At 44.7% G+C, this 13580-nt stretch overlaps 2 protein-coding genes across 3 annotated transcripts; one reads left to right on the top strand and one right to left on the bottom strand.

Annotated features, from left to right (window-relative positions):
* The first annotated feature begins 39 nt into the window (after positions 1 to 39).
* prdx2 (peroxiredoxin 2) lies at positions 40 to 3821 on the top strand. Its single transcript, XM_067258795.1, has 6 exons — positions 40 to 120; positions 1163 to 1280; positions 1644 to 1797; positions 2466 to 2588; positions 2931 to 3061; positions 3309 to 3821. The coding sequence occupies exons 2-6, from the start codon at positions 1178 to 1180 to the stop codon at positions 3389 to 3391; spliced, it is 594 nt and encodes a 197-aa protein (XP_067114896.1). The 5' UTR covers positions 40 to 120; positions 1163 to 1177; the 3' UTR covers positions 3392 to 3821.
* A 957-nt stretch (positions 3822 to 4778) lies between these two features.
* junba (JunB proto-oncogene, AP-1 transcription factor subunit a) lies at positions 4779 to 6541 on the bottom strand. 2 transcript variants are annotated; one of them, XM_067258794.1, is made up of 2 exons: positions 6380 to 6538; positions 4779 to 6123 (listed from the first exon to the last, which is right to left on the bottom strand). In XM_067258794.1, the coding sequence occupies exon 2, from the start codon at positions 6083 to 6085 to the stop codon at positions 5201 to 5203; it is 885 nt and encodes a 294-aa protein (XP_067114895.1). In that variant the 5' UTR covers positions 6086 to 6123; positions 6380 to 6538; the 3' UTR covers positions 4779 to 5200. The 2 variants fall into 2 exon arrangements, with proteins under 2 accessions (XP_067114895.1, XP_067114894.1); XM_067258793.1 differs by having other exon boundaries at positions 4779 to 6541.
* Positions 6542 to 13580: the final 7039 nt, after the last annotated feature.

Genomic DNA, 13580 nt, shown 5'->3' on the forward strand with positions numbered 1-13580 from the left:
GGGGATTTATTTTCCACTTCCTTCTCTCTTCTGCTTGCCTTTTCTACCACTCACGCGCAGCCGTCTCTCCTGACTGCAGCTGAACTCATATTTCCAAACTACACTTCAGTCTTTAAAAACGTATGTATATTTTATCTGTGTCTATTCCGTCCGTTTGGCGTTGGATTTTCAGTGATATCATATGCATGCTTGCGTTTTTCAAAAGTCTTCGCTTTTGGTCAAGTTGTGTGCAGTGCACCAAACAAAAGAAATCGGATAGCACCTAGCTAATGTTAGCTATTGTAGCCAGTGAAGTAGGACAAATCCTTCTCCTCCCCTCTTTTGACTGGGGCCTCTTTCTAGATAGCTACATCGTTCTTTGCCCCTTTGGCACATATTGTGCTAGACGGTATAGATGACGTGTGGCAGTTTATTTTTATGGCTTAGCTCGCTAACTATCTGCAAAGGAATTGAATTGACTGTGTTTAATGGGAAATTCCTGCAGTACAAGTAGCAATTGTCATACATTCGTTGCATTTATACACAGTCGCGCATGCAAACTGACTGTAAAGAGTACATTGCAATGTCACGCGGCCTGTGTCTCAGATTGAATCAAAGGAATCCCATTCAGTTGTACTTATTTTTATGAGACAGGTTTATTAGGATACTGGGCCATCCAGTTATCTGTTGTGCTCATATGGCGAAACTGCCAACGGGAAGGCTGCTACCTCGGGTTATACAGAATGGTAAAAGTCTGGAGGATGCGGAATTTAGATTTTGATATGAACTTGTACTTCACATCTCCCTCTTATGCAAGCCTCTTGTAACAAAAACCTTTGTTCCCTTCCCAACCCCCTGAACAACTGACCGGCATGTGACCAGGCTTGGTTTGCCTCACTGACCCAGCTTTGTGCTAATACTCTTATCAAATACATCTATCAGCCTAGAAGGCCAAAGGCTAAGAATGTTTTTAAACGGTACAAGGACATTCATTTACGGCCATGTGCATGCAGGCATTCATTTAGGTTTAAAGTACCTTTTCAAGCGATCTAATCGATTTGACGAAAAACTGGGGCTTAGTTTGAACTGCCTATTGACAGACTCCTCCCACGGGTAGTGTTGAAGTTCATATTTGTAGCTGTGCATGGACTGTTCTGTTGACTTAAATATCTGTCTTTGCCAGTGAGCCACCGTAACCATGTCTTCGGGAAATGCCAAGATTGGCCAGGCTGCCCCGCAGTTCAAAGCCACGGCCGTCGTGGACGGACAGTTCAAAGACATTCAGCTGTCCGACTACAAAGGTGAGGAGAGTCATTCTCGTTCATGTCCGTCACTTTGCCTGGGCAACAGTTGGCACTCGTAATACGATTGCATGCAGCTTCATGCAAATCTGCCTACTTTACAAGGACTGCAATATTGCGTAACTAGTTGTGCGTGGAAAGATTCTTGTATTGATACCCTTCAGTTTAGGATTGATGGCCACGTGCATTCCACTGTATGTTTCACGCGTGCGTTGGACATCTCCTTTGACTGTCCAGTTTTTGGAATTGTAACATACTCAGAACCCCTTTCTCCCCAACGCTCTTTCATTCATCCCCCCCCCTTTCTCTCTCCTTCTGTCATGCTCTCTCTCTCTCTCGCCATATCTGCATCTCCTCCTCTAGGGAAGTACGTGGTGTTCTTCTTCTACCCCCTGGACTTCACCTTTGTCTGCCCTACCGAGATCGTGGCCTTCAGCGACAGGGCCGCGGACTTCCGCAAGATTGGCTGCGAGGTCATCGCCGCCTCCACAGACTCCCACTTCAGTCACCTGGCATGGTGAGTTCTGGGATTTGGAGTCAGCCATGGCAGAATTGGGAAAGGATGACGAAATACAGCTTTCCGTTTTTCGTGGACAGTTTATAAACGTTCTATTTATTTTACAATTTCAAATTCTTTGAAACATTTTAAATATTGACTTGTGATTGGTTAAGACCTGTCTAGACCATGTTTGTAGGTCACGCCCACTCATGCCGTGTCTTCTGTTGCTCTGCACAAGGGTGATAAGACACTGGCCTGATATCGGCCATAACGGTCACCGTGGTCTTTCCGAATTGCTTTCTAGAAACATCCTCGACCATGAGGTCACTGAAGATTTCATAAGTGTATTTGTAGGCATTGGAAGCTGTATATATAGCTGATGCTCTATTATTACCTGAAGAATTTCAGCTCCAACAATTTTGCTAATGAAGAGGACATTTGGGCCTCTTATGGTAATTTATATTAAGTACACAGTCTAAGACCAAGTGTAGAACTGCCTAGTCAGGGATCAGATAGGATCTGCGGACACACTGCAAAATTCAACTCGCTCCAAACTGTCGACGACAGTCAAATTTCTGTCAGCAAGTCTAATTTCACCTGCATCAGCCTTAATAAGCAGCAACGGGGGTTTAAACATGCAGCCTGTTGTAACACGTGCTGTAATCGTCGTGTCCGCCTTCTCTCAGGATCAACACACCCAGGAAGCAGGGTGGCCTGGGCCCCATGAGCATCCCCCTGGTGGCCGACCTCACCCAGTCCATCTCCAGGGACTATGGCGTGCTGAAGGAGGAGGACGGAATCGCATATAGGTCAGTGGCGACGTCAGTGCGTGGGTGCGGGATTACGGGTGTGATCGCGCACTCACAACGTTGCAGTGAAAACAGCCACCACCCTTAACCTACTCGGGTGAGGCGACTCGAAAACACAGGCGCTGACGGGTCCTGCTTCTCTCTCTCCCTCTCCCTCTCTCTCCCTCTTTATCTCTGTCACTCTTTCTTTCTCTCACCACCTCTCTCCCTCTTTATCTGTCACTCTCTCCCTCCCTCTTTCTCTCACCCCCCTCCCTCTCCTCCTCCCTTTTTCTCTCTCTCTCTCGCTCTCTCTCGCTCTCTCTCGCTCTCTCTCTCTCTCCATCCCTCGTCCCTCCTTAGGGGTCTGTTTGTGATTGACGACAAGGGCATCCTGAGGCAGATCACCATCAACGACCTGCCCGTCGGTCGCTCCGTGGACGAGACCCTGCGCCTGGTCCAGGCCTTCCAGCATACCGACAAATACGGAGAGGGTGAGTAGGCCCCGGGGAGGGGAGCTCCGCAGTTGGATTGGTCAAGACGCATCGGTGGGCCAGTATGTTTTTGTGGGACAGGTGGAGCCACCTGGATGATTGACAGATCACACGTCCTATTAAATGACTGCTTTGTGTCCTTGTATGCCGCCTGTGTTTTTTGGGGGATTGTGGTCAAATGTCCCATGATTACTACCTCATCCTACTCTTTGGTGTTCGCTCATGGCCCCTCCCCTTTTCTGTGCAGTGTGCCCCGCTGGCTGGAAGCCAGGAAGTGACACCATCGTCCCCGACGTACAGAAGAGCAAGGAGTTCTTCTCCAAACAGTAAAAACCTCAAAGCCTCTCACTCTCGGAAATGTCATCCTAGCACTTAACCTTCAGATGGGAGTTCCTCTCACCCCTCTACCAACCTACTCAGCAGTCTTGGCGTCCAATGAACCACACACACTTGCATGTTTTTGTTTTGTTGAGTGAATCTCTTAACTGCTCTTGGTGTCGTTCCAACTTTAAATCTCTGTGTGAATGATGAGCTACTGGTGGAAAGAAAAAAAATGATATAGTCCCAAGCACTGAAATGTATTTGTCAGTTTTCTTTTCTTTTTTCTTTTTTAAATATTACAACGAAAGTATTTTGTACCTCGGAATTGTTAACTGAATCAGTTTACCATCACATGATTACCACCGTGAAAATTATTTACCTTTAGAACATGTTGGCCGTGTTTGGTGTCTGACAAATAAACCAAGTTGAAGGAACCGAATTGAAGGATTTGTGCTTTGTCATTAAGCTGATTAAATATTGTCCACTAGGTGGAGCTACAGCATTTGAGATTTATGGATTGGATGACTACGTTTATACTGGGTTTTTGGCTTGTCAGTGCATGATCTTCATGGGCATTCTTGTTACACGTCCTTTCTATGTAATCGGCAAAAAGCAACCTTGTTATTTATACGTGCTTGACTAAATGGCAGCCCATTTCAGTTACATTTCTAGATATCTCGGATAAAACGTCCACCAGGCTTTTAGTCAATTTTACGCTGCAGTTTGTTTTGTTGAGATGTTACACTGGCTGAGTTGGAATTGTCTATTTGTTAACTATTTGCTGATGATTTACTTTTCATATTGTTATCCTCAGATAATCATCAATGGCACTGTTTCGGCGTTATTTTCATTTTAACTGGCAGCTTCAACACCATATGTTTTGCCTCTGGAAATTCTGGCTTATGAAGTTCTATTTTTATCTTCGTTATAATTCTCAGAGCAGTTGTTATGGGAACTTAAAAGCGGCCTTGAGTGTTTGGGGAAACTCCCCAAACTGTAATAGACTCTTGACAAACCCATTTATTCACCGGCATACTATTCGTAGATATATACCGCTGTTTGACTGGCAATGTGGGTGGGGGTTCCCGGAAATCTTTCCTTCGAATGACGTACGACAAAAAGAAAACCCCATATATGGACATACGTCTGTACGTCAGTACGGGAAACAACCGACGCGGGTACGTCTCCGACGTCAAGGCCCGCTTCTGTTGTAACATCAGTGTAGGCAACATTAAAATTTCTGGAAATATAACTGATTAAAATGCGTGGGTTCCTCAGCTATTATGTAAACAGTCCTGTTTCTTTTAAGTGGGCGAAACTCTAAAGCTGAAGTTTGAAACAGTTACCTATATCCATTTCAAATCGGGCAGAAAAGAAAAAGACTGCGCATAGCCTATATATTTAAACGTATTTACTTAATATATATATAATATATATACTGTACAAGTACAAAAAGACATGATCAGGATCAACCTGACACACAAAATAACTTACAATGGAATGTATCACGGTTGACAATTGTCAAAGTAAAATTGTAAACAGGCAAAGCCAACGAGATGACACTTCAACTAATAAAAATGTACCGAGTGTTCTTATGGTTTTCATGCTTTCTACTATTTATGGAAAGGAAACCATAACCAATCTCATTCCCCAATGCAAAGATAACAAAACTCATATTTTCAACATGAAAACACATAGATGTTAGTCTACATTGATAGCCTAATGATTTCTGTCCCAGTGCTGTAGATGTTTCTTCCACCCCACCCCCCCCACCCCCACCCCTCTCCCCCCTTTTCCAGTGTTAATTGTCCATTGTCATTAATAAGACTTGATCTTGGACGTAATCATCAGTTGACAGCCGCTGTTGACATGTGTCATTACTTTTTGTTTGAGTTGGGCCACCTGCTCGCGCAGGACTGAAGCGGTGCTCGATAGCCCTGCATTGTCCGTCTTGAGCCCTTTCACCTTGTCTTCAAGACGTGAGATGCGCTCCAGCTTGCGCCGCCGGCACTTGGTCGCAGCTAGCCGGTTCCTCAGCCTCTTACGCTCAGCCTTGATACGCTCCTGGTTCTCCATGTTGATTGGTGACATGGGTGGGGAACCATCGCTGCTCTGCATATCAGGAACGGTCTGTGGCTCCTCTTTCATTCCGCCAAAGCGCTGTGTGTGCAGACTCGCTCCGGACAAAGGGTGCTGGAAGTGGTGGGAGGCGTGTGCAGCGGCTTGGTGGTGCTGGTACTGATGGGGCAGGTAGCTGATGGTGGCGGAGGGGTAGCTGGATGCGGAGGTCAAGTTAGTGTTCGGAGTGCAGCTGTTTAGGGTGGTGTACTCAAGGTGCTCCGGCTGCATGGATGACCCAAAGACCGAGGAGGCCACCGGGCATGTGGACGCCCCGCCGTTTCCGATGGACACGTTTGGCGGTGGCATCTGGTTCATCTTGTGGAGGTCGTCCAGTGCTTTGACGAAACCGTCAGCGAAGCCCTCTTGCTCCTCTGTGATTCCCCTACTGTAGAAATACTGGCCAGGAGTTGGTGTTGTAGTGATGACCCCGTTGCTGTTTTGGATGATCAGTCGCTCCAGTTCCGGAGAGGCAAGTTTGAGCGACCCAACGTCTGCGTTCCCAGCCGGATAGAATTCGCTCTCTGCGCGCAGTTGAGATTTGATGTTTTGGTTTCGATATGACTCGGCGAAGTTCAAGTTCATGTTCTGCTTGAGGAGCTTGTAGTCGTGCAGGGCAGCGCCTGAATGACCATAAGCAGAGAGAAACGTGTCGTCATGATAAAAAGGCTGTTCCATTATTGTGGACATTATTCAAAGCAGACAGTAAGAAGCGAGGCTGAAAATATGATGGACACTGCGATGTCTTCAGTGTCGTAGGGCTAGCCCTTTAGTTTGTCTTTTCCAGCACCAAAAGTCCCGCTGTTGCCTACTTTATGTTGAAGCCCAAAGTTATCAAAAACAGAGCAAAACTTCCAAAATAGTAGAACTCTACTGTACCAAGGAAATAGACGTCGTGTTTGTCTTGACTGTCCTGTCAGTGATGTCCGTTGACTATTCTTAGAGGATGTATTATTCCACACAGTGTCGGGAATGTCTTTGAGCACTGACAGCTAGTCCCTTGTTGAAGTGCTACTCGTGTGTTCTGCCTTTTCATGCGCTACGGTCTGCTTTATAGAAGATCTCTTCTGCTTCAGCGATTGGTTGGCTCTTATTCCACGCCCCGAGAAGTAATGACGGTGTTGCCAGGAACCTAGGCGGTAGTAAACAGTGTGGGGAGAGAGGAAAGTTAAGTAGATAGTATGGTGTAACAATATAGGTTCTGCGTCAAACACCGAAGTTTCGTATTTATTTCACCATGTTCCAACCACTAGCCAATAGCAAACTCAGCAAAATATATTAGACTATTACATATTCACTTGTGGCCCATAGAAGTGTCATTAAATGTTTCTTTACATGGAAAGCAATTTTTCTGCCTTCCATCCCTAAAATGAAGTTTATCACACAAGAATGGTTCTATACCGTGAGAAAAGTGACGTTGCATCAAATGTTAAAGTCACGTAAATATATTTATTTTAGATAAAGAACAACGGTCATTGTCCCTCTCCGTTTGCTTCGATAGCCATGGATTCTATCCAGGATCTATTTGGACTTATCGATAAGGCCGGACTGAGTCATACATTTATAACAGTCCATATATGGTTATCCTGGCGCATCAGTTCCTCTGTGTGTGAAAAGCGGGAAGCCAATCCCATTTTGGAGCGCTTCCAGGATCACGCCTCCGAGCACGGAGAGGTGGGGTAGTAGGTCCTGCTACTCCCTCGCTCCTGCAGGCAGAAGAGTGGGCGGTTGAGAGGCAAATGTGGCACTATAGTGCGATGAATCCAGAATAACCCGTCCTGACCAAAAATAACAATCCGACAGCATGACATGAATACGTGAAAAGGCTGAATTGGTCCACTTTTTCAACATCTCCTTCCACTTTTCTTCCCACACTGTTTACGCACAGAGACTTAAAGTTAGAACCTAATGCACTACGTTGTGAGTGCAAGCCCTGTAAGTGCCCATAGAAACCATGTCGGCATAAATAAATAAACAACTTCACCTGAGGCAAGGTGTTGGGGGGGGGGGGGGGGGGGGGAGGGAGAGACTCCCTGCGCACACCTGGTTTGATAGAAGAGAAAGACGTTTCTGTCTCCTGTGTATGATAATGACCTCTGAATCACTAGCATTCATAGCAAGGCATCCACCCACGCGCTCCCCTCTCCTCCTTCGACTTCCAACCTTACCCATTCCCCCGGGTGGATGTTATCATAGTATATACCTGCCTGTTACGGGGGAAAGTTTTCCTCCAGCATCAGTTTATTTTCAATATCCCCTGTAGCCTAAGCAAGACAGGATTTTTAAGCATCCTCACTGCAGTGCTGTAGTTCAGCTTTACTGTTATTCTCGCCTAAAACCGATTGTGAGTAATGCAACTCTAAACCAAATGTAATATTGCACATGTAGGCCTACTGACAATAATACCTGAAATACATTTATGCCTAACCCAAAGCCGCTCATTTCATGGAAGCTTTACACAATTGCATGGACAGCACATTTTGATGTGTTTAGACATTAGGTCATATTTAGATATTTAGAACTATATAGGACATTCTTTAATTTCGGTGTGGTTTCATGACTTGCATGTTTTTCATGTGAATTCTCTGGACACAAATTATTCCTGTCTATTGTTTTCTATTGCTCTCTTCCACGGCTAATAATTGAGTCTGCATTTCACAGGAGAGAATTTAACACAACAGTTGGTTGAGACGACCCTTCTAGAAGGTTTTCTCGTTCATTTTGAATGGTCACATACAAGCTACATCAGCACTCACCCCAACCTCACCCTCCTCTGCTGCTGACTAAACTTCAGAGGGTGATGCACAAACCGACTGCTCTGTCTCGAGAGGGTCCCTGACCTCATTACAAGGTCTATATTGTTGAAAGATCAATGAGAGGACCACCCCCCCAACCCCATTTGATGTGGTTTGCTGTCATTTGGGGATTTACTTCTGACAGGATAAAAAAATGTCTGTATTGTAATTAGTCAACACTTAATAGATCATGATTGAGTATGTTTAGCACAGAGGGTGTTTGTAATTCTGTAAGTCGCAATATCTTCACTACCCTATAGGGAACTATTCAAAATGTGTCGTGCCTTCCACATTTTCTTGGACTGATTTGGTGATTTTGTTTCCGATAAATCGTCAGTGCTTCATAACAATGTTAATTTAAGAAAATCTATACTGACAATATGTGTACATAATGTCGTCTTGCATTCATTTACATGTGGACACGCTCACATCTACTAAAAATACTATGCCATACGCATATGTTCGCACATTGACGACATACATGTGCCACACGTACACACATACGCACACACTTTTCAGCTCATACAGACGATTTTCATCATTCTCGTTGAAGGGAAGGGTAATGTGGCTTGACAGATTTAATTTGGTTTTCCAGAAGGTGAAAGAAAGGAAGGAAATGGAAGGAAAGACGAAAGAAGGGATGAAGGACTGGAGAAGAAGAGCAGTATGGCAGAGCCCATGGGTGCAATCAACCACGGGGGGTGAGCATGATGCCTTTGGCGATGCTGTGGGAGGGGCCAGTTTGAACCTGTTGGCTCATGGGGCACTGGGCAACCAAGGCCCCTAGCAGGCCAGCACAGAGAGAGGGAGAGAGAAAGAAAGAAAGGGAGTCAGGTGGCTAACCAGTTAGGGAGTCGGGCTATTAATCAGAAGGTTTCCGGTTCGATTCCTGGTCGAGCAAAAATGACACTGTGTCCTTGGGCAAGGCACTTCACCCTAACTTGCTTCGGGGGGAATGTCCCTGTACTTACTGTAAGTCGCTCTGGATCAGAGCGTCTGCTAAATGACTAAATGTAAATGTAAAGAAAGAAAGAGAAAGCTAGAATGAGAGAGAGAATGAGAGGTGCACGGGGAGGGATTGGGAAGAGAGAGAAAGGGAGAGGAGAGGGTGAGGTATAGGGAGATAAAAAGATAGAATGACATGAACAGAGAGACATGCAGGCAGAGGGAGAGAGAGAGAGAGAGAGAGAGAGAGAGAGAGAGAGAGAGAGAGAGAGAGAGAGAGAGAGAGAGAGAGAGAGAGGTGAACAGCAAGTGCCAAGTCGAGGAGAAATATGGAATGAGGCCAATATGTGGGAGTGGTAGAAGCTTCAGGTCAATAGTGAAGGTGAAAAGACAAATGAATGTACTAGCAACGTATAAACAAAAGCAAATGAATACAGAGTAATTATACATTATTGATCTATTTACACTATTTTAGGCTTTAGGGCCCATCTACTGTTATGTGTAGAGCAGAGCTTGCAAGGTGCACATGTATGTCGTGGACAGAATTGTATCTTAATTCTGTTGATGTGAGAGTCAAATATTTATATTTACTGTGCATTGACCTACTTGGTTCAAGTCCACGTGACGGTTCTCTGTCCGTTCGCTATAATTAGTTCTGTTACTTAAAAGTTGAGTGCTCAGTTAGGAAAGGGCAAAACAATAAGCAGCCTAAAGGTGTATGATGCTTCTGTGGCCTTCACGCACGGTGAGCTCAACTCCCTCTTTTCTGCCTCCCTCCTTTCTGCCTCCATCCCCCCCTCCCTCCCTCTAAACCCTTATACAGGCGACTGCCGAGCACTTAACACTGGCCAGCGTGGCTAAATGAACCGCGAAGATTGTCCCTGTGCATGTCTTCTTGGGCAAGGTCTTCTGCGGTCGAAGCGCGGTGAACCAGAAGCGGCCTGTAGGTGCGGTGAGTCAGGTAGCAGTGTCTGCCGGGGCAAAGCGCAAACTGTCCCCGCGAGGCGAAACAACTCGCTCCCTTCCTAACTCCACAAATTAAGTCGGGAGGGGGGAGGCTTGTTAGTCAGTCCCTATAGTGCGCGAGGGTCACTAGAATTAGCAGACAACAGCTTTTTCGTAACCCCCCCCTCTCTTCTCATTTCCTCCGCGAAACCGTCCATCCCCATCTCCAAACCCCCTTCCTTCCCCTGTCGTTATCTGGCCGCCCGTGGGAAAAAAAGGACTCGCCTTGTGTACGTAATCGCTATAATGAAGGCGCGCTTAATCGCCATATCCTCGTTCATAGCTCCAAGATAGTGCTAAGGAGCCTTGTAGCGGTGCGAGACCTTTAGCACAAGACAGAAAGCATTGCTGGGGCCAAATGAGCGTGGCAGGAAAAGACGGTCGGCCTAACTGTCCCCTCAGGCAGACAAAACGCATATGGAGCCGTCCTTACCACTTCCCCTTCATCTCCACGGGCGACTAAACTCCCAGTCGCTCTAACAATCTGAACAAAAGGCTAAAAGTCGGAAGTGCAGGATTTATAATTTGATTTCGTCTGATTTTCCAGACTAATTTGATTTAATTAGGCTTAATTTTGGCATTCAGCCCATTCCTAATAAATTAATGGGTTTTTGGAATAATATGTTTATGCTTCTTAATTTGCATGGAAATTCGGTGTATGGGTGGTTATCGGTTTTTGTTGAATTAGGTTTTACTTACCTTAAAGATCCTTTGTGCACTGGCATCCTTTGTATTCCCGACAATGTTTATTATTTCATTATTGAATACGTTCCTGGGGTGCAGAGTGGGCTACAATGGTGTGGAAGGTCAAAGGTCGTTCAGAGACAAGAACCTAGTGGTCTGCTAAAAACATGACTAGGACCCAGAGTAACAGGCCCTGTTCACAAATTAACACAGCGATTCACATTTATTAACACTCAATGAATTTTGAATTCATTGAATAGTTAATTAATAAACCCCAATCCTGGTCAATGGCTTGTTACTCCTCCAAGGTCACTGACAGGTCACTGAGTGAAAAAGGAGGAGAGAGAGGATGACTGTTAGAGCTGAGTAAGAAGCTATTACACACACACTCTTCTTTAAAACACTCCCAAACATTCCATATTCCATACACACACACACACTCAATTACGTGCATACACTAGGCTAAACATCTGACGTGTGTCGATGAGTAATTGCATTTCACAACCAATGTTCTGTTTCTGATTGGCAGCTTCAAACAAACTGTTTCGTATATCTCAGAAATGTCATGTGTGACAGGTGCAGGCAAGATAGGAGCAGAACAACGATGAGAGATTTCTACTGGTAAATGGGACATCTGTTGTGACAAGACTGTTTAGAGGCCGTTCATTGGAGAGTCGCAGTGGAGTCGCATCAGTACAAGCCTCCACAAGGATGTCTGCAACTGGGGGTGTCTGGTTTGATTTATTAGGCAATACATGTATGGATATGTTGTGTTTAGTGTCAGCCTGCAACTGTTAAACACAGAACCCATAGAAAGTCTATCTTCCCTTTTAAATATCAGTACCTTTTGCAATGTTCAGGTCCAGGATAAATATGCATTGAATTTCAGTCAAATTTATTTATAAAGCACATTTAAAAACAACGTATGTCGACCAAAGTGATGTACCGTCAGAACATATAACCAACTAAACATATTTATAGGACATGACAAACAAAAACAAAAATTCCTACCCAATTGAAGACTCAAATGCTAAAGAAAAATGATAGGTCTTAAGGTGGGATTTTAAAATGTTGCTACTAGTAGAGTAGAGGACCTAATATATAAAGCTGTGTGTCCATCATTTTCTAAAGTGTGTAGTATTAATCCTAACTAACCTGAAAGTTGTAGGTTACAATTGGTGAGTAAAGGCAGAACATGACAAAATGATAGAACGGTTGCAAAAGGTGCAAAAGGTGAATAATTGTGAGTGTACAGTTTCCTAGGAACTATTTTTACCAAAACATTATTGTCACATAGTTGTTTTTTTCCCACTTTGCTATAGGTGCAGCCACATGGTCAGTTGTAGATGTTCCTCTTTGAGGGACAAAAGCAGAAGTGAATGTAAGGTGGAAGGGCTGGGTGTGGATAATGGGGCCAACACCACATTTTCATTTCCTAAAATGCTAAAGACAGCACCACAGATTTAATTTGCTAATATATACTCTTTTGGCAAATATGTAGCATTTAGATCCACGTGCCACAATAGAAGATACCTCTGAAAAAAGGTTCCATATGTGGAAATAATGTCTTCAGGTCTGAAAGAACAATTTATGGCTCCAAACATAAGGAGGTGAAAAGAATTAAATTTTTTATTGGAACATCTGCACAGTGGCACCCTTTTGTTTTGATAGCGTACTACCTATCAGTATTCTTCTCCATACAGTATACACAGTTTAAAATTCCAGGTTGTCCTAAAAATAGAATTTAGTACACTACCGTCAACAATTCCATCAAAGCTACTACCAGCTAAAATACAGATTGAAAAAGAGTTTGTTTCTCATAAATGCAGCAATTGCAAATGTCTAGATTAAGGACAGATTTCTCTCACTGAAGAGAACAGTCAATGTAGTTAGTGTGACCGAAAACGACAGTGCTAATCTCTGTTATAAAATGACTGGGCAGTTTGCTATTGTGTCACAGCCTGTAGTGCTGGCACACATTGATGCACGCAGTTTCCCAGTAGCTGATTTGAATGGGAGGTGGCGTATCGTCACATCTTGTATGCAATCTTTAGTGTCATGATGAACCATCACCAATGGGAATGGGAAATGTCCAGTAGCACTGTCGATTGTCTGACTCTTCCACAGTTCTTAGGCTGGCCTGTTCCAAATAATTGTGTGTGTGTCTGTGTGTGTGAGACAGAGAGAAACAGACAGAGGGAGATAGGCAGAGACAGACCGACTGAGACAAACAGAGACAGAGAGACAGACAGAGACACAAAGAGAGACAGAGAGAGACAGGGAGAGAGACACAGAGAGACAGACAGAGACACAAAGAGAGAGACAGAGGCACAAAGAGAGAGAGACAGAGAGAGACAGAGAGACACAGAGAGAGACAGAGAGAGACAGAGAGACACAGAGAGAGACAGGGAGAGAGAGACAGAGAGAGACAGGGAGAGACAAGGAGAGAGACAAGGAGAGAGACAGAGAGAGACAGGGAGAGACAAGGAGAGAGACAGAGAGAGACAGGGAGAGAGAGAGACAGAGAGAGACAGAGAGAGACAGAGAGAGACAGAGAGAGAGAGAGACAGAGAGACAGAGAGACAGAGAGAGACATGGAGAGAGAAACAGAGAGAGACAGGGAGAGACAGAGAGGCAGAGAGAGAGAGACA

Source organism: Osmerus mordax, chromosome 21, assembly GCF_038355195.1.
Source record: "Osmerus mordax isolate fOsmMor3 chromosome 21, fOsmMor3.pri, whole genome shotgun sequence".
Lineage (NCBI taxonomy): Eukaryota > Metazoa > Chordata > Actinopteri > Osmeriformes > Osmeridae > Osmerus > Osmerus mordax.

What these genes read in the sequence shown, in the direction of transcription:
- junba (XM_067258793.1), bottom strand. Translation starts at nt 6,190, where the DNA reads ATGTCCACAATAATGGAACAGCCTTTTTATCATGACGACACGTTTCTC.
- prdx2 (XM_067258795.1), top strand. Translation starts at nt 1,178, where the DNA reads ATGTCTTCGGGAAATGCCAAGATTGGCCAGGCTGCCCCGCAGTTCAAA. An exon ending in TCAGCTGTCCGACTACAAAG is followed by an intron (nt 1,281 to 1,643) that starts GTGAGGAGAGTC and finishes CTCCTCCTCTAG; the next exon opens with GGAAGTACGTGGTGTTCTTC. An exon ending in TACCGACAAATACGGAGAGG is followed by an intron (nt 3,062 to 3,308) that starts GTGAGTAGGCCC and finishes TTTTCTGTGCAG; the next exon opens with TGTGCCCCGCTGGCTGGAAG.